This window comes from Phaethon aethereus (assembly GCF_964289735.1).
Source record: "Phaethon aethereus genome assembly, chromosome: 8".
Lineage (NCBI taxonomy): Eukaryota > Metazoa > Chordata > Aves > Phaethontiformes > Phaethontidae > Phaethon > Phaethon aethereus.
The window spans coordinates 22,048,417-22,073,576 of NC_138584.1; the positions used below are offsets into that span (position 1 = coordinate 22,048,417).

At 36.2% G+C, this 25,160-nt stretch overlaps 1 protein-coding gene across 6 annotated transcripts; it reads left to right on the forward strand.

Moving 5' to 3' along the window:
* Positions 1 to 249: 249 nt before the first annotated feature.
* Positions 250 to 24,780, forward strand: FUBP1 (far upstream element binding protein 1; the record flags this gene model as incomplete). 6 transcript variants are annotated; one of them, XM_082002951.1, is made up of 22 exons in its annotated part: positions 250 to 363; positions 1,506 to 1,596; positions 2,588 to 2,650; positions 3,496 to 3,534; positions 3,886 to 3,925; positions 4,731 to 4,780; positions 4,875 to 4,946; positions 5,229 to 5,286; positions 6,883 to 7,045; positions 7,127 to 7,225; positions 7,308 to 7,409; positions 8,058 to 8,160; positions 8,245 to 8,345; positions 8,963 to 9,104; positions 10,275 to 10,435; positions 11,286 to 11,440; positions 11,527 to 11,606; positions 14,463 to 14,591; positions 15,264 to 15,338; positions 20,885 to 21,030; positions 23,552 to 23,599; positions 24,521 to 24,526. In XM_082002951.1, 22 exons carry the CDS (start codon positions 250 to 252, stop codon positions 24,524 to 24,526), a joined length of 2,037 nt encoding a protein of 678 aa, XP_081859077.1. The 6 variants fall into 6 exon arrangements, with proteins under 6 accessions (XP_081859077.1, XP_081859076.1, XP_081859079.1 ...); XM_082002950.1 differs by having other exon boundaries at positions 23,552 to 24,780; XM_082002953.1 differs by lacking the exon at positions 2,588 to 2,650.
* Positions 24,781 to 25,160: the final 380 nt, after the last annotated feature.

Consider the following 25,160-nt stretch of genomic DNA (forward strand, 5'->3'; position numbering starts at 1 on the left):
CCCCCCGCTGCTCGGCTGAACGAGGTGGGGGAGCGGGGCCGGGTGAAACGCCGCGAGCTTTCCTCGCCGTTCCCTGGCACCCTTATGAAATCTCGCCCGAGATCTCGCGAGATTATGCTGCTTTCCCTCCCCGCCCCCCCCCTCCCCGAGCACGATGCCGCGCAGGAATGTGAAAGGCTCCCGCCCGCCGCCATTTTCTTTCTTTCTTGGCAGGCAGCGAGTGGGGCAGGAAGCGGTGGCTGAGCGAGTATGGCGGACTATTCCACGGTGCCCCCTCCTGCTTCGGGCGCTCCTGGGGGAGGCGGCGGTGGAGGTGGAGGAGTGAACGATGCCTTTAAAGACGCGCTGCAGAGGGCTAGGCAGGTGTGTGTGTGTGCGTGTAACGTGGCTCCGCCAAATCAATGGGCTCTCGGGTCCCAGAGGCAGCCGCTGACCAGGCCGCGGCGCCTGAGCTGCGGGAGGAGTTAGCGGGCTGCGCCGTGGCGACGCTCGGTTCTGGGGAGACCTGAGGAGGGGGCCTCTCCACCAGTATGTGTCTGCGGGGTGAGGGGGGGAGCTTTGTCCCAGCCCCTCATTGCCCTCCGCTCACGCCGTCGTGAGGGCCCGCCCGCCTTCCTTGGGCGGTGGAAGGTTTTTCTAGTCAGTACTCGGCTCTCCGCCATTCCCCGCTGGCAGACTGGGTGCCCGCAGAGCCCTGGCTGGGCCCGAAGTGATCCGCGCTATCGCGGGGCAGCGGGGGTGAGGGGAGCGGCGCTACCGGGTCCCTCCTGCCCCCCTGGGGGGAGGCAAAATCTCGGCCGACGGCGAGCGGCGCGCCGCGTTATCGGGAGCTCGGCGCCGTGCCTGGCTTCTCGGGCTGCGGAGGGGCAGGCGGGAGGGCGGCTCCGCCGCGCGGCCCGTATTGTGTTCCCCGAGGCGCCCTCGGTGCCCGCTAACCTGTTCAGACCGGTTGGGAAGTGCTGCGGCCTGCGACGCCGCGGCGGCGGCGGCTGTCTCTTCGGAAGTTCTTTATCCCGAAGTTTTATTTGTAGCTTTTGCACCACGGGCGATGTTTTCATTACTTCTCGAGCAAATTTCGCCTAGTTGCGGTTTTGGCAATATTTGAAGATCCGATGTAGTCGGGGCTACTAAGGTTTGACATAGTTTCAGCAGTCAGGCCCTCGGTGAGATACCGCGGTGTTTCGTAAAGAATGGATAGAAAGTGAAAAGCGCCTTTTAGAGGAAAGTTTCTGGTGTTTGAAGGGCAGTTGTTTGTTTTTTGTCAACCGATGAAGAAAATCTAGAAAGCTTTGCTGTTGAAGGATGAGCACAAGTGTCCTTGAAGACAATAAAAAATAAAATTTCTGTGTGCAGAACTGTTTCTAGCAGCAGCCTTTTATTTACTTATTTTGGGTCATTTTTATATGCTTTGTCTAAATTGCTTAAAATCGTTTAGAAGACATGGAGTAAATGAGGGCTGACTGAATTTTTATTTCTTTTTTTACTCACATCTGCCTTTTGTTTAGATTGCAGCAAAAATTGGAGGAGATGCTGGCACATCAATGAATTCAAACGACTACGGTTATGGAGGACAGAAAAGACCTCTTGAGGATGGAGGTATGCACTCATTACTGCTGCATTTATTTTTCTTGAGTATGGCCATGGTGCCAGAAAAATTGCAGGTGTTTTTTTGTATGTGGCCTTTTTTTCCATAGCACAGCATAAAAACATTTTGTTCCCTTTATAGATCATGACATGCTTTTTCACTTTCAGTTTAATGGGGAAATTTGTTTTAAACCATTGCGTTCTAACCCGAAGTGAATGTAAGACTGTTTTAAAATATTTTAAATGTGGTTTAAATGCTGTAAAGAGGAAAATGTATGCCGGGGAGGGAGCAGATAAATTCGTGATTGAGAAATGCTTACACAGGTATGTCATTTCAGTCTTTTGTTGTTGTGTAAGACTGATTACAGTTTGTAAATTACAATTAGAGTAGGAAGTGCTCACTCCTTGAATTTGATTATTTCATATACTTTATTACTACACAGTTTCAAATAAAAGTATTAATGCATTTCATTGTAAAAGCATAGGACTTTAAAAAAAGACAGGAAAGTAAATTTTCTACCTTGTACACACTTTTGCTTAGTCTACTATTTAAGCCTGTAAGCGTGTGTGAACACTGTGAGATCATACTTAAGTCTTCGAGCTTGTTGCAGCTTTTTGGATTTGCCTTATACTGCAGTAAAGTTTTCTCCTGAAATGTGTGTGTCGTCTTCTGTTTCTTGCTAAGGAGCCAGTTTGAACTTAACAGGGTTTTATATGTTTAATATACAGAGAAAATCCTGGCTAAATTGTGGAAAGAAATCTCTGAGCTTGTTCTTGAAATGTTCACATAGGTCTCACAAAAGAGCAATGCTTTTTTTTCCTTTAAGAGGATTGAAACTCAGCCTACAGAATGTAACTAAGGCTTTATATCAGGAGTTCTTGTGTCCTGTAATAAAGTTTTGGGGTTTTTTTTTCTATTAAAGGTGAGGTTTTTAATATACAAAAATGAGCTAATGATGCTTCAGATGATATATGTAATGTATTCTTTTTATTTTATGTGTAGATGGCTCTTGGACAAGTCCGAGCAGTACAACACACTGGGAGGGAATGCCCTCTCCTTTTAAAGGCAGGAATTTTTATTTATTACCTGTGTTTAGTATGTAAAGATGACATAAACTAGTGGATCTTTCTGGATTGACACAAATATTTCTTGGAATATGTGTCTGAGTTTTTGCTGCACATAAATTAAATTATGGTGGTTCATATAACCTTTATTTTGGGGTGGGAAGGAAGCATCTGAAGTCTATCTTTTCAGATACAGGTTAATTATGCCTTTTATTCCTTTACTGTACAGAAAGGATTTGGATGGTAGTGATGTAGTTTCTTTGAATCTGCTTTTTTTTTGAAGTTTTATGCTGTGAAATGCTTTCTATTTGGATAGGAATTTCATGTCGACATTCAGATTGAGATTGCATTGCCATGTGATACTGTTGTATTTTCAGATATTCGATCTAGATTTGTGGTCATTGTCAGAATTTTTTTTTTCTTTAAATCATTGTTGATTTTTGTATGGATTTGATTTTTTTTTTTTTTCCTTTTTTTACTATAGAAGCATCATTAGCTTGAGCAACCAACAGAGCTAACCTTTGTTCCTTGTCTTAGTTAAGTTTCAGTGACGGGGTATCTATGAGCAATCTACAGTGTGTTCTGAAAACTGCCTTTTGTTAAACTACTGAATAGATAATATGGAAAAACCTAACATCTTTTCAGCTATACTAACGAAGTGCTGAGTGTTCGTGAGATTCTTTCTTTTATTCAGATGATCAACTCCCTGAAATTGGAGGAAAAAAAAAAAAGAAAAAAAAGGAAAGGGAGACTAAAATACACTGGAAAGTTACAATTCACAGTAAAAGGTGTAAACACTTCTTGAATTTCTTGGCAAAAAAATTAAAAAAATCTTAAATTTTGCAGATCAACCAGATGCTAAGAAAGTTGCTCCTCAGAATGACTGTAAGTAATTTTTATTTTGTTGCCCAAAAACCCTAACAAGTGTAACATTGTCAGAACAAGAATTTGAAACAGTGTTCTGGTAGGTGATTACTTGAACCAGTAATATCAAAAGAAAGGATGGGTGTTTTTTGTCTTATTTTCTTGAAGCCGTGCGAGTCTGCTTTGTAAAACTGACAATGTTGTTAGTACCAGCTCAGAATCTTTTTAGCGGTTTCTAAACCTCTTGGTAACGCTTCTTAAAAAGTCAACTTGGATAACAGTTGGTACAATTAAGTTTTATTATCAAAGGAGAAACTTAGTTGTAAATTATACTACTTGTTTGAATTTAATTTTAACAATATTTATTTATAGCTTTTGGAAATCAGCTACCACCGATGCATCAACAACAAAGGTAAGAGTTACGCTACATCTTATGTAGAGTTTTCCTCTTTGCTGAAAGAAAGCAATTTCAAGAATTTGTTCTGAAAAAGTGGTATCAATGCATAAAGCAATTACTCTGTATTTGTGTGATGTGTTGAAATTTAGCTTCAGCAAGTCCCAAGCCAAACACTTAAAACGTATCTACGTTGTGCTCTCTTTCTCTTCACAGCCTAGGCTGTGCATCAAGCTTAGTAAAAGGAAAATGCGTTGTTGACATTTACTACTTCAGCATAGGTAGCATGACCAGAAGTTGGAAGCAGATCTGAAGGGGAAGGGGTTGACACTATCTTCTAAACAAAATCAGATTTAACACAGTGTTTTGCTCAGCTACATTTGCTACAATTTAGTAGTTTTCTCCGCTCATTTCTTCCCTAAACAACCACACAGAACTATTATTCTTATGCTTTGACTGCTTTTGGTAGATGAGGTGCTGAAATTTGTGTATTTTCAGCATACTTCAGTGGATATACAGATGAAATTTAAAATGCTACACTGGCCTTTTCTGTACCACGCATCTGTTAATAGTAAAAAGGATGAAGGAAAACTTTGTTCAATTCGTATTATACCTGAACTTTTTGTGGTCGCTTTTGTATATTGTTAGTTTACTTAGTGCCGTATTTGCATAATGACTTATAAAATTAATGGGAGGCAAGTAAGCCAGGGTGATAGTGGGGGAACTAGGTTTCTTTATTTTAGTTGGAGGATACATAAAAATTTAGTGCCAGTTTGGTCTCTGAATAGTCGTTGTCTTTTGTTTGATTTAACACTTTCTGTAGGTCTGTGATGACAGAGGAGTACAAAGTTCCAGATGGGATGGTAGGATTCAGTAAGTAGTATGGTTGTGGTGATGTTAGTATAGTGAGGGATGTTAGCAGATGCTGTTAATACAAATAATCTTTCTATATTTTCTTTCTCCCAAGTAATTGGCAGAGGTGGAGAGCAGATCTCACGTATACAGCAAGAGTCTGGCTGTAAAATACAGATTGCTCCTGGTAACTATTTGTGGGGTTGTTTTCTTTGTTTATTTCAGTGGGGTTTTTTGGTTGAAAGTTCAGAAGGCTGATCATTGCTTCTAATTGCCTGAACCTTGATCTAAGGTGTATTTTAGTGGTTTGTGCTAATCACAATTATCAGAGGCTAAAAAAATGCAAAATGTTTTGATACACCAATCATTCTACTGTAGTGAAGTTCAAGTAGTTTGTATATTATGTTTAATTTCATAATCTCTTCCAACTTGACATTACTGCTAAATTTGTTTTGTTTTATGACCATAGATAGTGGAGGCCTGCCTGAAAGATCATGTATGCTAACTGGAACACCAGAGTCTGTTCAGTAAGTAAAATAAGTTCAGTCTGTTCATATTTAACTGTGCAATACACTTCATTTTTCAGATCTAAATATAATACCTAGATAGTATGTTTATAATAATAGCGTGTTTTTCCTGTATTGAAGAGACAGTCTGGTGACAAATGTATACATAAGAAAAAAGGCCTTGAATCTGCAGTTAGATCCCTCAACATACTTGGAATTTTAAAACAAAAATAGGGAACGTCAACATGTTCAAGTCCAAATATTCTTGTAGTTAATACTTATATAACTGTGCACTGATTTCAGCTTGAGAATGTAATGTGTGAATGTATACTAAAAATAAACGTGTGCTAAAAAACTTCTTTATTAACCATAAATTGGAAGATCACAGGGAAAAAGGAAAATCAGTAATTGCATAAGAGGAGGAGGTACTCAAAGCTCAGCCCATCAGAGTTCTTAAATGTCTTTGGTATAAATTAATGTATACCCAAAGTTATGAAATAGTGATGTCTATGCAATACCTATCAGCAAGGTTAACTTTTGCCTTCCTGTGTTCAGGGAAAAGGATAATAGCAATGAAAATGGCTGTAGGTTTGGGGTTTTTTTTACTGGCACAGAGGTTATATAACCACTTGGACTTACCCTGGCTTTACTAGGAAAGACCTTAAATGTAGTAGTATATTTGGTATTACCTCATTTATGTTAGCTGCTCCAACTTCATGTTTGCAGGTAAGGCCTGCAGCTACATGTTTTCCTTTGGGAACGTAGCATGGCATTCTCTTATGTTGCAGCCAAGCAGGTTGCTGTTAATGAAGTCATTCATTTATGGGAATTTTCTTTCTAATTATAGTTTATTCTGCTCGCTTATTAAAGGGAAGAGTTTTTAACTAATGTTAGTACTGTAATTAGATTTTACTCTAATGGCAGCTGGCGTGTGGTGAACATACACCTACTTTTGCCACTATTCTGGTAATGGCTACAAGTACAAATGTTCTATTTACAGCTATTACGATACTGGTGTTAAAGCTAGGTTTATTTTACAGTCTGGGGTTTTTGCCTTTTTGTAAAACTTAACATAAAATAGATCTGCCTTAGGATTGGCTGGTAGTAGATTAAAGAAAAATTACTGTCAAATGAGGGGTTACCTGAATTACTGCTGAAATTAAAGTTAGAAAACATTTTCTGTCTGGTGATACTGGTTTTTAATGCACTTAAAAAAAGTAAATTGGAACAATTTTGAATCTAATTAACACAGATTTTTTAAAATATTTTTAACGGTCAAGGTTTCTGTGTTTAGCTCTGAATTAAGGTTTTATCAGTGTAACTATATTCAGGGAGGATGGTCATGTTTGAGGTAACTTTTACTTATGTGTGTTTGGTAAAGAACTACCTTTTGTATTCTGATGTTGGGGTGGTATTAGGTCTACCACATCATCTTGCAGTTACTTTCTTAGATTTACTGAGTTTGCCTCATATTTCTTAGTGACAGTAATTAACATTTCTTCTGCAGAAACTTTTCAAATTAAAAAAAAATAAAAATTTGCAAGCAGAATAGATGTGGGCAAGTGGTACTTGTAGGAAGGAATAAGTGTATTTATAAATGTATGTATTTCTTCACAGATCAGCAAAAAGATTACTTGATCAGATAGTTGAAAAGGGAAGACCTGCACCGGGCTTTCATCATGGTGATGGACCTGGAAATGCAGTCCAAGAAATTATGATTCCAGCAAGTAAAGCAGGATTAGTTATTGGAAAAGGTGGAGAGACAATTAAACAATTGCAGGTATATATGTATCTTCTTTTAAATGTGTGATAATACTGAATCTAGATTTGAGTGGGTATTGACCTCCCTTTTGCCAAACAGGAGCGGGCAGGTGTCAAAATGGTCATGATTCAAGATGGTCCACAGAACACTGGTGCAGACAAGCCCCTTAGGATAACTGGAGACCCTTATAAAGTTCAAGTAAGGAGTCCTTCAGAATCCAGAGCATTTGAAAATCAGTTCTCTTGTTGCAGTACCTAAATGAACTTTCTTTCTCTTTCAGCAAGCCAAGGAAATGGTGCTGGAGTTAATTCGTGATCAAGGTGGCTTTAGAGAGGTGCGCAACGAATATGGGTCAAGAATAGGAGGAAATGAAGGGATAGACGTAAGCATGGCTGAAAAACTTGTTCACTGTATTTTGAGTTGTTAACATTCAAATGTTAAGCTGGGTAATACCACTGAAAGCTCTTAAACAGATTCCAAAGGTGGTTGTGGCATGTAAGTATTGATCATTGCTGAAATTACGACTTCATAATGGTGTGCAGCATTCACTTTACCAGCACTTCTAAACAGTTTCAGCTAGCTGGAGTTTTCTATCAAGTAAGCAAAAGTTTGTGGCTAAGTATATAATGTCATTATAGAAATTGGAGTTTGGCCTTTACAGAATAATACTTAAGGCCACCTATTGTGCAAGTCATGAACTTAAAACTGTTCATCAGAGGTCAGGCTGAAAGTTTCATCTGCTAGAATGTGCAATTTAGGCCCATTAGAACTTTGTTCTTCAGTTGTGAGAAGCATAATATCCACTGGAATTGCTGCCACTGTGAGAACTTGTAGAACTCTTTCTTTTTGATGCTTCCGTCTACTATTTGCTAGGCTTGTGACTTGGTATTAAAAAAAATTACACTTCAGAAAGCTTGAAGTTGCATAGGGCTGGCCGTAGTTTGCCGTTCTAATATGTGACCCTTCAGTTGTGTGAATTTGGTAGGAAATTTTGCATCATTGACATCTTGACTTTTTTTTTCTCTTTAAGGTTCCCATACCACGGTTTGCTGTAGGTATTGTAATTGGAAGAAATGGAGAGATGATAAAAAAGATACAGAATGATGCTGGTGTTAGGATCCAATTTAAGCCAGGTTGGTAATATGTCCATAGGTTTCTGTTAATTGAGTGCAAATTTACTGGATTACATATACTAGAATAGTTCATTTTTATTCCAGATGATGGAACAACTCCAGATAGAATAGCCCAAATCACGGGGCCTCCTGACAGATGTCAGCATGCTGCAGAAATTATTACAGATCTCCTTCGAAGTGTTCAGGTTGGGTAATATGTTGTTTACCATTTAGAATCTCTTGCCAGACTTCTGTAAAGACTTAATATTTTTAGAATGAGTGTGTAACTAAAGAAGATAGTTTAGTGGTGTCATCTGAATCTACTTCAAAGTTCAGTCTGGAATATGAATGTTTGCTTTTACAGTCACAATTTTGCAAGTGTCAGCGTGATAATGATAATACTAATTTAAAGTCAGGGCAGTTCTTGGTCTGTCTGGTTTTAGAGCTGCTTGTTCTGTTGTCTTGTATTAATAGCTGATATGCTGTTACTTTTGATTGTAACTGGTGTTCAAAAGACCGCTCAAATGCTTATTTTGAGATGAGCCCCAGTGCTGCATTTACAGAAGGTAGACAGAAATGATATCTTTTTACATGTGAAACATTCTGCTTCTATATCCTTTCCTTCTTCATCTTTATGTACAGAACATCTTTTGAAAATGTAATTTAGGTCTTCTGGAAAAGATAGTGCTTCAGCTATCAAAACTGTCTTGAGTAGTAAATGAGTTTTTTCTTTAACAAATGATGTGATGTAACCAGTTGGCGTTAGTAATTTGCATGCAGTAATTTTTGTAGAACGTGCTTACTTGTTGCTTTTTCTTCTTAGGCTGGTAACCCTGGTGGACCAGGACCTGGTGGTCGAGGACGGGGTAGAGGCCAAGGAAACTGGAACATGGGGCCTCCTGGTGGATTACAGGAATTCAATTTTATTGTTCCCACTGGAAAAACTGGATTAATCATTGGCAAAGGTAATATTATCTTATATATATTATGTGTATCTATTAAAAAACTCTCAGCTTTTCTATTTGTATAAGTAGCCATACTAGAGAGAAGTTTCGAGAGAAGCCTTTGTGAATAGTTTCATGTACATTAAAGCAACGTAATACTCCTCAATTATAACACTCCTAATATTCTTTTCAGATTTTCCTCACCAAAACACGTACCCCAGTAGTTGAAACTCAAGAACCAATCAATTTATCTAACCCATATTTTTTTTAAAGTAATAAGTACAGAGTTACATTGGTAGTGTTTGGTAGATTCTTAGATGATGTATTTTCTAATTGCATTTGATACTGCTTGATTAGCCTAGTGTTATTGCATCTGTTAATTCGCTCTTAAAACTAATTTTCACATTCACGTATTTTACAGTGGAATCGTGTAACAATTATTTTGTGTGTGTTTATTAAAATAATTTTTCTCTCAAATAATTGTGTTTTTAAAGTAATTTACTGTATGCTTCTAAATGAAACGCTTGAGTTATCTTAATCTGTTTTGCAATGGGTTCTCCAGACACAACAAACAGGCTGATATAGTTCAGTTCTTGACCTGGAATGTTATTTGATTTTTATTTTTTTTAAATGCTAAATGGACCCCTGTTTTGAAAACTTTGTGCGTACTAATGATACAAGTAATTTCTCAGGATCCTATAAGAGGAGGAACTAGTTTAGGAAATTTTAACTTTCTGGTTTTAGTGCACTTAAAAAATGTAAACTTTACCATCTGGTCAGCTTCCGGGGTTTTTTGTTATCTCTGCTTGCCTGTTGCATTATAGGAAGGTTAGGCTTTAAGGTTGTATTTATTGATAACCGTGGATATTGGCTGTTACTCACGTCTAATCTTGCATCTTTACATGAATGGAAAAAAAGACAACATTGTAGGAATTCTTTGCTGTTCTTTCTGAGTAATACTGTGGTCTTTAATTGAAAAAATAGTTTATTTTTACTAGTTTATTGTAATCAAAGCTCTATACTAGACACTGAAGAGACTTTTTTTAATTGTTAGAATGTTGTTGTATGGCTTATAAGAATAGGTACCTTTTCACTTCTTTATCTTCAGCTTCCATGAGTTGACCTTCTCTGATTTGAATCTTAGTATTTGTGCTTTAACACATGTCATAAAAGCTGTATGTTGCATTGTAGGTGGTGAAACTATTAAAAGCATAAGCCAGCAGTCTGGTGCTAGAATAGAACTTCAAAGAAATCCTCCACCTAATGCAGATCCAAACATGAAGATGTTTACTATCCGTGGAACACCCCAGCAAATAGATTATGCACGACAACTTATAGAAGAAAAGATTGGAGTGAGTGTATAACTATACTTTGGATTACTATTATAACTAAACACAATAGGAAAGGAATCTCCTTTGTGGAGTCTTTTCTTCCATTTCACTTCCAGATTACTTAATCAGATAATAAATTGGTAATAATGAATGGTAATCTGGGTTTAAAGTAGTATAAACATAACCTGATGCACCAAAATAAGCAAAAACTTGAAATTGAAAGAAACGTTGCTTTCTTCAATGTAATATAGTGTATTTTTTTAAATTATGTGTTCTTGAAGATGCCCACTCTGTGCGTAGTGAAAAATGTGATTACTTCAAAGATATCCTTGATACAGTTAAAGCTATTAGATTGTGTGTTTAGTTTTTCAGTCTTGGTATGTTTAGGTAGAGTTTTAATCCAACTTTACACTAAATTCACTGCACTTTTGTATGCATGTAATCAAATTTACTACCTGGTTTTTGTACCTGATATTACAAACAGATTTAATAAGCAAGATTAGCCAGATGTAGATGTATCGGTTTATTTTGAAAGATTGATAGTATTAATTTAGTTTGTGGGTTTTTTAATGCAACTTGTGGGAAAATCCATGTTTATTGGTAAAATTCTTTTGTTTCCTCAAGAAAGAATGGAAATAAGTGCAGATTTTTAGTTGATATTACTGCCATGGCTGTTTCTAACTCTTCTTTAACTACCCATAAGCCTAATTCAACTTCAGAAAGACTTTTTTCTCCAGGGAAGTGTCTTTTATTTTAAAACAATCAAACCTTTTGGCCTATATTCTGAAAGTGTTCAGATTTATGCTTCTAAACTGCTGAAAAATTGAGAACTTCAAAGTTTATCCTCATCTCGGTGCTACTCTTGTTACAGGGTCCAGTAAATCCATTGGGTCCACCTGTTCCCCATGGACCCCATGGTGTTGTTCCTGGCCCACATGGACCTCCTGGGCCACCAGGTCCTGGTGCTCCTATGGGACCATATAACCCAGCTCCTTATAATCCAGGGCCTCCTGGCCCTGCGCCTCAGTAAGTACTGCTTCAGCTAGCTTCCTTTTTTGTAGGGTGACCCTGGGGCTGGCTTTCACTGTATATGTATGACTTCTCTTTTATAGTGGTCCTCCAGCTCCGTATGCTCCACAAGGATGGGGAAATGCTTATCCACACTGGCAGCCACCAAATCCACCAGATCCAGGTAAGAAATGTCACAGTTGTACTGTAGTGTGGATATATTTGGAGTACACCCATTTTGCCCTTACAAGTATATATGTTTCACAATTCATTTTATGTCATAGTGGTAAATCTGAAAAAGCTGCTGTTTTTCTGTCTTGTCTTTACTGATTGTCAGTCTGCGTATGTTTTATGCTTCCCACATGTTGCTTGCGAGATGTTAAAATTCAATCGCTGGAGTCAGAATGCCCTTTACTAAAATTTGCATCCCAATTTATGATACTTTTTGCAAGACTCTTGGTTAACTGATTTTGTTCAAATCAGTACGTTTTTCTTACAATGGATGTTCTTACATCAAGTTCTTTTAATGAGGATGTGTTTTCGTTCCCTAATAATCAGTGGCTTTGTATGTATTTTATTTTAAACAGTGCCCCTTACAATCCCATTGATACTGAATTTTCACAGTTTATGCTATATTATGTATTTTTCTACATTGACTTATATGAGGATTGCTTCTGTGTGATAGAAGCGTATCTTTTTTAGTCCTTTTTGAGGGATGAAACTTCTGTTGAGCTGCTGTTAATACAATAAAACTAGTTAGTATTGTGTATTTTGAGTTTTTGCCTGTAATAGTTTTCTATTTTCTTCTGAAACCCACCTTTATAGAATCTGGTTCTTCTATTTATGTTTCTTTGTCAACACGGGGAGTTTTTACTTAATTAGAACTCTCCGAAGTTTTAGCATCCTACTTTTCTTTAAGTTATGTCCTTTGGTTGGACTACAGTGTATGGGGAAACAGAATTGCAGCCACGGAAGGCATGGTAAGGCTAGATGCTTGAGTCACTTGTACCTCACTTGTTTGAGGTAGAGCTTCTTCAGAACTTCAGTCTGCAGAGTTCCGTTCATATTCAAGTCTCTCATGTATCCTTTCTTGGGAAAGAACCGTCTCTGTTTTCATTTCCCTAACTTTTATAAAAGGTAGCTCTGCATGCATTCAGTTTAGTATTTAAAAATGCCTGTTGCCATTACTTAGAAGTAGAATGATTCACAGTGACTTGACTTGACTTAAAGTCTTAGCATACCAAAAGTGTACTATTGCCATTATCTAGAAGTACAATGATTCACAGTGACTTGACTTAAAGTCTTAGCATACCAAAAGTGTAATTTAATCTGAAACCACTGCCAAAATGTTACAGCCTTTTTCATACTAACTTTTCATTTTTTATAAAGCAATTTATCTACATAAAGGTCTGTAAGAAAATGGCAAATACTCACCTTGATGTCATCTTGATGATGATTTAGTAACCATTTTTTGGATAAATACTCCTCTTAAAAATCTAATGAAGTCTTCCTGTGTGCAGCTGAAGTTGGCGTTTCTTTCAACTAGCAATTATTTGGATTAGTTTTGTACAGTTGTCTACTTATTTGCTCGTTTCAGTGTAAAATATGGGTTATTTTAGTATTTTTTCAGAGGTGCTGTCTCCAGAACTGTGCTTGCTTCCTGTCAAGCTCCATGAAAGTGGAGCTAGTTACTACAGTCAGATTTCTTTGGAAATGTAATGAATCCCACTCTGTGTTCTTCTATTCTAGAGAAGTAGCTGCTAAGGGGAAGGAGGGGGGGAACTGAGAAATGACTTATTTGATATTTGCAGGTAACCGTAGAATATTGTACATACTAGTTTAAATCCACTATTGTTGATGGAAGCAGTGTAATTTAAAAAGGAAATGGCGTATTAACCTTGTTTCCTGTATGCTGATACTATCGTGTACATTTTAGGTGGTTACATCTGACTTTAATGCTAAATGAAATACTGCAAGAAATTTTTGTGCTGTGGACTTTTTCTGACACCTTTTTCAGGGAATTTCTTCTTCCATTAGTCGCTGCCTTATATATTTTGTGTGTGCAGGGAAATATTACTTCCATGTATAGTTACTTTAAAATATCAGTTGTATCAGTCTCTTTTATATGAAGTTCTTTCCTCAGTTGGCTGCATTTATTTGCAGATATTTTTATTCTTTAAGGATGCAAGTAATGTTAAAGTATGCTGGTTGTGTTATAGAACGTTACGTTATCTAATAGTAGATTTGCAGTTTTTGTGGTTTGCCAATCTGGTAATATAATCAATCTCTTTTGATTCAGCAAGAATAAGCCGTTCCTAAAAGCTATATGTGAAAAACAGAGAAATAAGGCTTTAGGAAGCAGCAGTGTTGGCCTACCTAGATGTAGTTAAAAACAAGGGAAGCATGGAGATAGCTGCAGAAGATGCAAGTGGTGTTATTATTTATTATACTAAAAAGCTGTAAGTAAACAGTGATGCTTTATAGCCATGTATGGGGATTCAGGTTCTTAAAATAATGTGTTTCTGTATTTTAACTGTTACCTTAAAGCTTAACTGACAAAAACATTGCAAATACTTAGTAAGATTTGTATTCTTCTGTTTCAGAAATACGTATTTGGCATACCTCCTCCGCCTCTGCCAGTGTCATTAGTGTGAGGTTATAACAAAAGTAAAACCACTGAAATTGTTGGTGCTAGAATGATTCACTGTTGCCGCTATTTAGTAATGTGACTGCTTAAATAAACTTGAAAATCTGTTTCTGTTTATCACATTTAAAAATAATGAATGACATTGTGGTAGTAAGGGTTCTAGAATGATTTTTATCTCATCAGTCCTATGAAAGTATACTTTGTACAACACACTTATCTTAAACCTGATCAAAACTTCGTGCTTGAAAGAAAGGATACTTAGAGGATGTACGTGGTTATTTGGTTTAGTTGGATTTTTCTTGGAGGAAAATATGAGGGCTTAGGACAGGGTTAATTGGCAACAGCATTCTGTTCATACTACTTTTTATAAATGCTTATGTTTTGTTTTCATAGGTAAGCCAGGAACAGATCCCAATTCAGCAGCGTGGGCAGCTTATTATGCTCACTACTATCAGCAGCAAGCACAGCCACCACCTGCAGCCCCTCCTGGTGGACCAGCTACAACCCAAACTAATGGACAAGGTAGCAGTTTACTAAAACGGATACATTTCTCATTGCTGAGGGTGTAGATGCCACATTATTTTTTACTGTTGTCTTCATATATTGGGTACATTTATTGTAAGGTAGCTGGTTTTCTTGGAAAACTTTTGCTTACAGCCTTCAGCATTGCTTTTCTTAATTTCAGCAATAAGGGTAATGTATTTATGTTGTAATGTACTCCAAAGAGAAGTTTACTGCAACTTGGGTTGACTTAATTACATCTACATAATGCTGTCAGTTATAAGTAAAAATGGAATGAACCAAACTGTTGATTGTCCCTCGCTTAAACATTTTCACCACTTCTTGTGGTTTTAGGACAATTACAATTGTAGTATTAGTATAATTGTTGTGCGTGCATGAGGCTTACCACTTAAATTTTAGGTAGTATTTTGTACTATGAGCGGTGTGCATTTCCTGAATCTTGGGAACATGCTTGGACACTACAAACAGATCTTTGTTTCTTTGTGTCTTTTACTAATTGTAAACTAATTGTACTATATTTGTAGTAGCTTGTACTACATAGATTTATAGTGTCAGAGTTCAGTGATGTTATTTGGGATTGTTACTGAAAAATTCGGCTGATTATTTTCAAATTGTTCTAGGTATGAAACAAAACCCAGTAGTTTTATTTTGACTGTTTTTAATGTAATTCAGGAGATCAGCCAAATCCAGCACCAGCAGGGCAGGTTGACTATACCAAGGCCTGGGAGGAGTACTATAAAAAAATGGGTACGTGTGCATGTTTTTTTTCTGTTGTTGCACAGTAGAACGTTTTAGGAGACTTGCGTATCTTCTTTGAGATACCTTTTTTTTTTTTACCCTCAAAAAATAAAAATGCACAATCCATGTGTCTTCTGAACCATATACTGCTAGAGGCCCTGAACCCTGCAAAAAATGTGCTTAAAAATTTGTGTTGTGTTTAAGCCATTTACTTGTACTCATGCTAGTAATTATCTTTGCAAAAATATTTCATACCTTATGAGATGTCTATATTTGATTGTTGGGAAACAACATCTTTTAAATTCTTCAATCTGAGTATTTTTTAAGTATATTTCATAAGTCTTTGAGTTTCAACTTTGATCTGCTTTATAAAGCTGCTGTTCGTCTTCTTTGGTAGTTGTTTCCCAATGCTCTTAAGATTACAGACACTTTTTTTTTTTTCTTGTAACTTGCTTTCTGTGTTCCAGGTTATTAAAGCATCACAACTAACTTTCATTTATATCATGCCCTTTTTTAAATTCTATTTGCTTTGCAGCACTTAACAGCTGTGTTGAAACTGCAGGTTATATGTTGTTGCTAACTTTTTCAAAATAATTTGCTTGAGGTGACTTACAAAACTGAAATGTATTTGCTTGTCAAGTTGATGATTTCATCCTTTACTGAATAAGGAAAAGAATATGTAGTCTCAATACATTGGCAGAAGGTCTTGTTAGCTTTTAAATCATGGGAATGTCTTGCAGGTCGATGTTTTGTCCACAGTGTTCTCCCATGGATGTTGTAGTTGATGTAAATTTGTATACGCTGTGAGGACTAGTGGGTTTCTGAATGCCAGTGCTTTCCCTGGTATCTCTATTTGACTAGCCATAGACCAGCATCTAGTTTCCATTTTTTGTTTGTTTGGGTTGGGAGGGTTTGAGGGTTTTTTTGCCCTCTTTCAACTGCACCCTGTTTTCTCATGGTATATGAAAAAGCATTTGGAATTACAATTAATAGTGTGTTTAGTTCCTTTTACCAGCCTTCTACCAGGCTGATCTCAAATTATGTGCCAAAACATGACGACCTTTATTCTTCTTTATTTTGGCACAGTGTAAGTGGTGAAATTAAAAAGAAAATAGATAATGATTACTTACTTCAAGGATTGTGTATCAGGCTAAGAAAATTGCAGCAGAACTCCCAAACACATGATTTTTAAGATGTGATGGGCCTTTCTATTTTTCCTCTTCCTGATTCCTTTAACTCCTCTTTTTAAGAATAATGTAAATTGTTGGCAGGGACTCTGCCATCTTTCTAATTTGCTATCTCTGGAAAGCAAAGCCTGGATTGCACTAGTCTTGCATTTGCTCTGATTAAATAATAGCTAGTTATAAGGTGGTAAGATAGAGTTTCTGGGAGCAAGTCCAAAGAGGAGTGAGAACCCAAAAAAGATAGACACTGGGAGATGTCAATCAATCAATCTTAAAATGATCAATCTTAAAATGATCAATCTTAAAATGATCAATCTTAAAATGATCAATCTTAAAATGATCAATCTTAAAATGATCAATCTTAAAATGATCAATCTTAAAATGATCAATCTTAAAATGATCAATCTTAAAATGATCAATCTTAAAATGATCAATCTTAAAATGCAAAATTAAAAAATCCCAAGACAACAATCAAATAAAAGGAAAAACAGAAGGACAGTTCTGATCTTCATTTGTTTTTCTAGTTCAAATTGAGTTCCTTGCCTGAAGGAGAACTCTTGATGTCTGGACCTGTATAACTTGACTGTGTAAATCATGAGAACTTTTTGCTTCTTCAGCATGTTGAAAATCTTGATATGGAAGATAATAATTTTTCTTAAGATCTACTTGGGAAAGAGGAAGAGCTGACCAAGTGAAGTTGAAGGGCAGAGAATTCACCTAGAGTTGATTTAGGGCTAAATGGAAGTGTTCTTCCCCAACGTGAAGTGGTAGAAGATCTGGCGAACAGGAAGGGTGTCCATCAGCAGGTTCATGTGGTCTCCGGGCTCTCAAACACAGCTTGTACTGTTTGTGCTTCCTACAGTACTGTAGTTCTTCTGTCCCATTAACTGTCCCCATTATGTCCCCATTAACTTGTGCAAAAGGGGGAAGGTAAGAATTACAAGGCATTCACTCTTCAAGTCCTCTTTCAGATTTTTCACAGCACAGATAATTACACAAACAGCTGGTTTTGAGAACTAAACTGAAACTTGTGACTTGCTGAGCCCAAGCAGTCTATTTTTGCGGCTGAACTTTGGTAATCCATGAGGCAAGCTTGTGAGGGTGACAGTACTGAGCTGATTAAGTTTGATGTGATACTGCAGTTGGTGCTCTGGATTTTCTCATACTTCAAGTATGAGTGATCTGAAAACTCTAAAGCAGTCCTGAATATTCCCATTAAAGCCATAATACTGTTTTCCAAAGTGGCTTCCTAATGGTGCAATATGACTCTGCTAATCACAGAGAACACTCCTATTTTTTCAGTATATAGAACAGTGACTTGAAAACAACGTGTTTTCCAATTCACAAATATAGTGGCAAAGACCATCCCCTATTTCAGACTCTTCTTCTGGTCAGGGACTACTGCCTTGAGTATCAAACACAATTAAAAATAGGACAGAAAAGCTAGTAAAATTGCTCGTGAACACTGGTGAGTTACTTTGCGTGGATCTTGTTGGTGACCTAGACCATCTATTTGCTTGGTACCCGTCTTCATAAATTTAAAAAAAAAAAAAAAAAAAAAAATCTAATTTCCCTTGAGTATTACCAGGTAACAAGACAGTAATTTCGCTTTCGAAGACATAGGTGCTGTTATCTTGAATTGGAGACATAGTATTTTTATTTTTCTCTACAAGAGCTGAAATAAAGATTTGCATAACTAGGCCCTAAAAGTCTAAAAAAGGATAACATGAAGTCATATTTTAGTAAATTATCTGTATGTCACTATAGGAGTTTGTAAATTTATCATTTAAAGTCATTCTAATATACTGTGGGCTTGATTTATAGTTAAGGGATTCCATAATAAAATAGTGGAACTGTTCTTTAATAATTCCTCAGCATTGTAGCAGGAAAGGGGACAAAGAAGTTTTCTGATACTTAAAATCACTCTTGATGATTTGAGTACTGGAAGAACTGTAGAATCATCTGACATTTTCTTTCTTAGCCTGCCTTAATGGGGAGGTATTCTGTGTTTCTTGTATTTCCCCTGTATGTAGTTTATCAATCTTGTTTATTAGTGTTCCAGTTGAATCTGGATATTAATGAGCATGTACTGTTTCAGTACAGTTCTATACACTGAAAAGGCGTTTTGACTAAACTGCTGAATTCCATATGTAGGTTCAGAATTACTTGCAGTACTTGGCAGGAGAATGATGCAGCTAAAATATTTTTAATTTTTACTAACCCATTTTGAACAGAAGTCCAGTTTGACATCTTTGAGTAGATGTTAAACTTCCTTTATTTGGTTCATTATTTGAATTCCAACACTGCCTTGGGATAGCTGGCTGAATGTCAGAAGATTCTCGGATCATAATGCACAAAAAATGGCTTAGCTTTGACATTCAGCTGTGCTGACAGCTATGACATAGCTAAATAATGTGTAAGTAGAATTATTACCTCATAAATGAATACCAAACTTGAGAAAAGTGTATCCTGGGATAATTTGCAACCATATTAAAGATCATTTTGGTTAAAATAATTGATCAGAAGTGTAAATTGTAAGTTGTGGTAAATTGTAAGTATAAATTGTAAAAGATGATTTCAGCTCTTAAAATTTGAAGAAATTTAAGTAAGTTTTTCAAAGAAAACAATTGCTTTACCATATAACCCATAAACTGATGGAGAGGTTTTTTTAATCTATCTACAGTATAAGTGGAAAAACTGTATAAGTTGTGTAGAGGATTGGAAAATGGAAGATTGTATTTTGAAGACAGTCAGGATAGTGCTTTGCCAAATGTTCAGATTTTCTGCTCACACGTAATGTTTTTGAGGGGATTGGGATAATACATAGATCCATAAGAGGAATGTTGGATAGCTAGTATTCTCCATGTGAAGTTTCAGTGTAAAAGTAGTTAAAACCAACCTTCTATCCAATACCCTATAAAAGAGTTCATTAGAATCTGATACTCATGTTCCCCAGAAGGTTTCTCAGTGGTCTTCTATACAAATAAAAGGTAAGGTGGTTTCAGGTAGGACTGAAAACTTTCAGCCCTCGTCATGTGGAAGCTGCCCCTTTTTCTTCATAGCAGAAGGTTAGGTGCACGTGGAATTGTACAGTGTGCAGGCCTGTATTTTGCTTGGATTTATTTGATGTAGTGTGATTGGATGTGGTGTTTTGGTTTTGTTTTTCTAGTATCCTAGCAAAAACTTGATACAGCTTTGATACAAACTCTTTTTGGTAATACCCCTATTCTGACTAAAACTTTTGATTTGAAAAAATAACCCTTTAAGTATGTAGATCCCAGAAATGTCATATCACAGTAGTAAATGTTTTGGAAGTTCAAGAAACTTAAAATGAAGCACTCTATGGTGTAAATGAAAGTATATCCATTCTGTGTGGATGCATGCAAGTGTGAGGACAGGTGATTGGATAAAGGATAGAGAGTGGTGTTCTGCTTATAGTCAGGTACATTCTATACTGGTAACTGCAAAAGCACCTTTCAGATAAAAAATTGTGAAGATAGTGATAGTAAGTGGAGTGTGTTTGATGTTTCTGAAATAAGAGAAGGGAAAAAGGAAGCAAAAATGCCTGCAACCAACCTGCCTTGGAAGAACAGCATGACTGAGGTCCTAAAAAGTTAGCTGTAGGTTTTTTTGTTTAGACGCTGAAGAGTCATTGTGTATTAGTCTATCGCTTTTACAGAGTTGTTAACCTGCAAGTTGATTTTGTTGGGAAGACCGGTAGTTCTCAGCTGTAAGTCTGGTAGTGTGTGTGTACACGTATGTGTGTACACGTATGTGTGTACACGTATGTGTGTACATGCTGTTATTTCTAGAGAATTGGAACTTAAGCAAAGGTTGGAAGGAGATGTTTCAGGACTATATCCTGTGGTGGAGTAAATCTTTACAAAAATTAATGCTCTTTTTGAAAAACATAATCTGCGGTAACCTAGCAGTTGCATTAAGGATGCCAAAATTGGGGGGTTGAAGGAATTGGCGTCTGATAAATTAATTAATGAAGTCTGTACAATAAGATAAAAGTCAGTCTAGGTAGATTACAGAAAGTAATTTTTTCTGTTGACATGTGTTTTGATTTAAATGCTACCAGTTGTTCAGGTCATTTTGCATCAGCACATTTTAAAGACTTTTGCTCTGGAATGTGATTCAAGGAGTGGAAAAAAACTGTCCTTACGGTTCTTCCATTTTGCTTTACATGGGAATCGTGCCATTAAAATAATAGGATGAGTGGTCAGTTAAAAAAAGCAGCCACAAGATTATTCAGAAATCTTGAAGGAGTATTCCAAGAAGCTAGGTGACATTTGTTAGGCAGTGACATTTTGAAATTTTCTCATTTCCATTACAACAACAGAGCTGTATCATTTTAATTACTTGTAGGTCAAGCAGTTCCTGCCCCTGCTGGGGCTCCGCCAGGCGGTCAGCCAGATTACAGTGCAGCATGGGCTGAGTACTACAGGCAACAGGCAGCATATTACGCCCAGACAAGTCCACAGGGAATGCCACAACATCCTCCAGCACCACAGGTAAAAAGTTTAAGTGTTTTTTGGCTAGCTTCTGTTTCAGTGGTTATAGATATTTTTTTGCATGTCTCCTGCTTTGTTACCTTTGGAGTATGCATATTTTTTTTTTTTTTTTTTTTTTTTTTTAGTGAAATAACTATCAGAATAATTAATAGATGACTTTGTTTACCTGATAACTCAAGTTCTGTATCTATCCATATGTTTGGTGATTATGGTTTTGTTTTGTTTTTTTTTAAAAGAAAAACTTTCTCCTCCCAGGGTTTTGAAAACCATGCAAGAAGCCACCACCATTTACATTAACCGATTTTTCTTTCTTAAAGGCTTCACTCCTGAGTTAGCTCGATTTAAAGGATTTTCTTTAACTTTTTGTGTATCTCTTATGTATCTCTTCTGCACAGGGCCAATAATAAGAAGTGGACAATACAGTATTTGCTTCATTGTGTGGGGGAAAAAACCTTTGTTAAATGTATGGATGCAGACGCCTTGATGAAGATCTTAATTTTGTTTGGTTAAAAAAAAATAGTGTTTTTGAAAATGTACAAAATATCTATCACTACTGATAGGAGGTAATATTTCTCTGTAGAAATGAAAAATGGTTTGTTTTTAGTATTAGTGTAGATGTACACATTCCAGCAAATGTATTTGCAATTATGTGGTCAATGCTTTGTGATATAAATGTACTTTTTCAATGTATACTTTATCACTTTTAAAATGCCTGTTTTGTGCTTTACAATAAATAATATGAAACCTCCTGTGTCGGTAAGTTGGATATGTGGGTATATAAAGAATTATAGGATTGATTTGCAACGCTGAATCAAGGTACCTGTACACAAATGAGAATTTTTTCCCCCTCCCCCATGAAACCTTGTTGAGTTTAAAAACTTGTCATTAGCATGTTTTTCCCCTCTTGCAGAATAGTTGTAGATGGAGGATCTCTTTCATTCATTGTATTTTTCTGCCTAGCACCAGTAATCTTGATACCTTAATTTTCTTTCTATTTGATTAAAACTGCATGTGTTTAAGAAGGTGATCTTTTGGCATACTTCCATTGCATTAACAGTGAAATTTCCTTTTATACATGACCATTGTTTCAGACCTGTGCAGCTGCTATAACAGATAACATTTTTGTTCTTAATTGAATACTTCAAAACTGTTCCTGCATAACTATTTTATGGATTTTTTCAGAATAGCTATAAAATTTAAGTGTAATGTGCTTAAGCCTTCAGTTTAAAGTAGTCCACTGCAAAATTCAGTGTAGAAAAGTCAATGTGGTATGCGTAGTAGTTACAAAAATTGCATCTGTCCGTAAAATGCTGTTTTGTTTGAGTGGTGGGGAGTGGTTGAGAACTTCCTGCAGAGCAGATAATTTCTGTTTTTGTAAATACTCAAGTATTTGAATCAATTTATTATTTTTTTATATATACTTGAAACTTCTTATTGCTCTAATGCTCATACTAAAAATCTGGTTCTCTTGAAATCCTGTGTTTGCTCTTTGCATATTTATTGGCTCTTGCGTATATTAGACTACATGCAATACAGTCTGTCTTGCCATTGTCTGTTGAAGTGCAGGTTTGATCCAGCCAGTATAGAACTAGCTCTATAGGGGTGAGGAGGACTGTGCTGTGTATCATCCTTGATTGTTCCTTCAAGGAGCATTGCACTGTAAGTACATCAGAATGACAAATTGATGAACTGCAACAGTATCTTTTTGTCAATGTTCCACATAATGAAAATGCAATAATTGTGTGACTATTATGTTGGAATACAGTGCTGATATCTTAGGAAATCATAATTGCTTCTTAATTCAGAAACATAGGTTTGCATATATATACATACACATAATATGAGCTTTGTGGGTAAGTATTCCTGAAACGTTTAGCAATAGCTAAAGAAAATCTTGTTTCTGTTTATCTGAGTAATAGCTTTTTTTCATTAGTACTCCTGAGACAGCTATAACATTTAGTGTTTTAAAGTATGCATATCGTAACATTGAAGTCTTTTGAACCACTTGATAGACAGAAGTTGTCTTTGTCTTCAGATAGTTTGCAGATATGTAGTGATGTAGGTATGTTTTAAATAATTCTGTAACTGTTACTTGCTTTATCTTTTGGAACACCGTATTGTTGCTTTGAGAATAAATTTTTTTAGGGTGGCTGCACAGAGAAGTAAAAGTTAAGGCTTGAAGTAGTTTATTCAGGTAATTAGCAATGTATGTATTGTGCTGTGGAAATAGAAGAAATTATTTTTATCCCTTTTAAAACTAGGAATTATTCTGGTATCTTAAAAAAGGCTAGGATAGTATTTGCTATCTTTAGTGTAGGGTATGAAGTTTAATAGTTCAGATATTTTGCATGGTATTTTGTAGATAACCTTATAGAATGGTGCATTTATTATGTACTAAACTGAGCAAAATTAAATTCACTGGATTCTTTATCATTCACAAAATGGAGGCTGTTGATTTTGATTCATTTAAGGTATAAAATCTTTATTAATTGCAAACAGTGCAATTATTTATACTTCACAGTGCCTTCCCAGACCTTCCACCTTAGGTTCTGCTGCAAAAAAGCAACAGGTAAGCACAACCTAAGGAAGTATATAAATTAATATATTTCAGTACATTAATGTTGTCCCTGTGAGATCTTTGTGGTTGTGTATTGAAAAGCAATCTGCTGCTTCCCCAAATGCATTGTTACTCACGGTTCCATTTCAGTGGAAAGTCTTTTAAGTTTTTAAACAACTGTTTATATTTCTAGGTAAATATGTTTTTTGTTTCGGTTTTTTGTTTTTGTTTTTTGGTTTTTTAGAAAAGATTAGTAGATTGCAGTAATTAAACTTGATCAGAATAAGTAATTTTTGTTATTTTTCCTCAAATAGCTAATTGTTGCAATTAAAGAATCAAAACCTTTAAAAATATGCAGTAACTACTTTGGTTAGAAATGTCAACAGCCTTCACAAATGTTTTTTTATAATAGAGCACTATTCCCACTCAAACTCATAAGACCTAAATATAAAGAATACAACTTGTTGTTATCACTGAACTTGGTAACTTATCTTACAGTTACAGTGTGTTAGTGGAATTTTTAGATAGTTTGCTTATTCATACTTGACATGGTAGGAAAACAGATTCTAGAGTTTCAGAGATTAGTATGTTTTAACTGAAAAAGCATGTGCACCAATTAAATGTTAACAGTACAGCAAGTAATATTTTATATAGCAGTCAGTGTATCTGTTTCTTGATACTTTAACTGAATTGCTGTATATTTTTGATAGCTTAAAATGTTTGTATGTCTTACAGATGGTCTGGTACAGGTTTTTGTTTCTGGTTTTTGTTTTTGGGTTGGTTTTTTTTTTTTAGCTTAAAGTAAAGCAGCATCTACTTGGTTTTTTGTTGATTATTCTGTTTCTAAAATGTGCTGCTCCTCTTTCAAAAGTCCTGCTTATCTGTACATCAAAGAAAAATATTCAAAATTACTGCCTTCATTTTCACACACAGTGCTGAAGATGCTGCAAGCACCAAATCATAGCTCATAGAATCAGGTCCTGAGATAGTTACTACCAGTAAAGAGGAATCCTTTGAGTGTATGCCATTGGTGAGCCGATGAGCATGGACCATAGAAGGGCTCCATGTAGAAGGTAAAATTGGCAAAAACATAACAGATTTGAAATGTATCCCATACATAATGGTGTAGGGTATAATTTTTGTTTTGATCACTTTTCATTCTTTAAGTATTATTTGTTTGACCATAAATGTTCCATAATCTGTTAAGTTTTTTAAACTGTGATTTAATAATATAAACCATCTATTTTAATTTATATTCTTCTAAACAGCCGAGCTTAGCTACATGGAATTTTTGAACTAAATTAATAGTTGTGCTTCAGTTTCTCAAGCCACTTAATATTTCATCTGTAGTTTAATATGTAACTTCATTTTTGATGTGAGAAAAGGTTAGGTGTGTACCATTTGGATTTTGATACTGTGAATTTAGTGTTGGGGTGAGTCATTTGTTCACTTCCTTTTACATGATACTTTTTTCTTCAACTGTTGTTCCTAAAATACCTTGAACAGTCTCTCAATTGTAAATTTAGCCAGTGGGAGGGGATAGAGAAGAAAAAGCCAGTCTATTGCAATATTG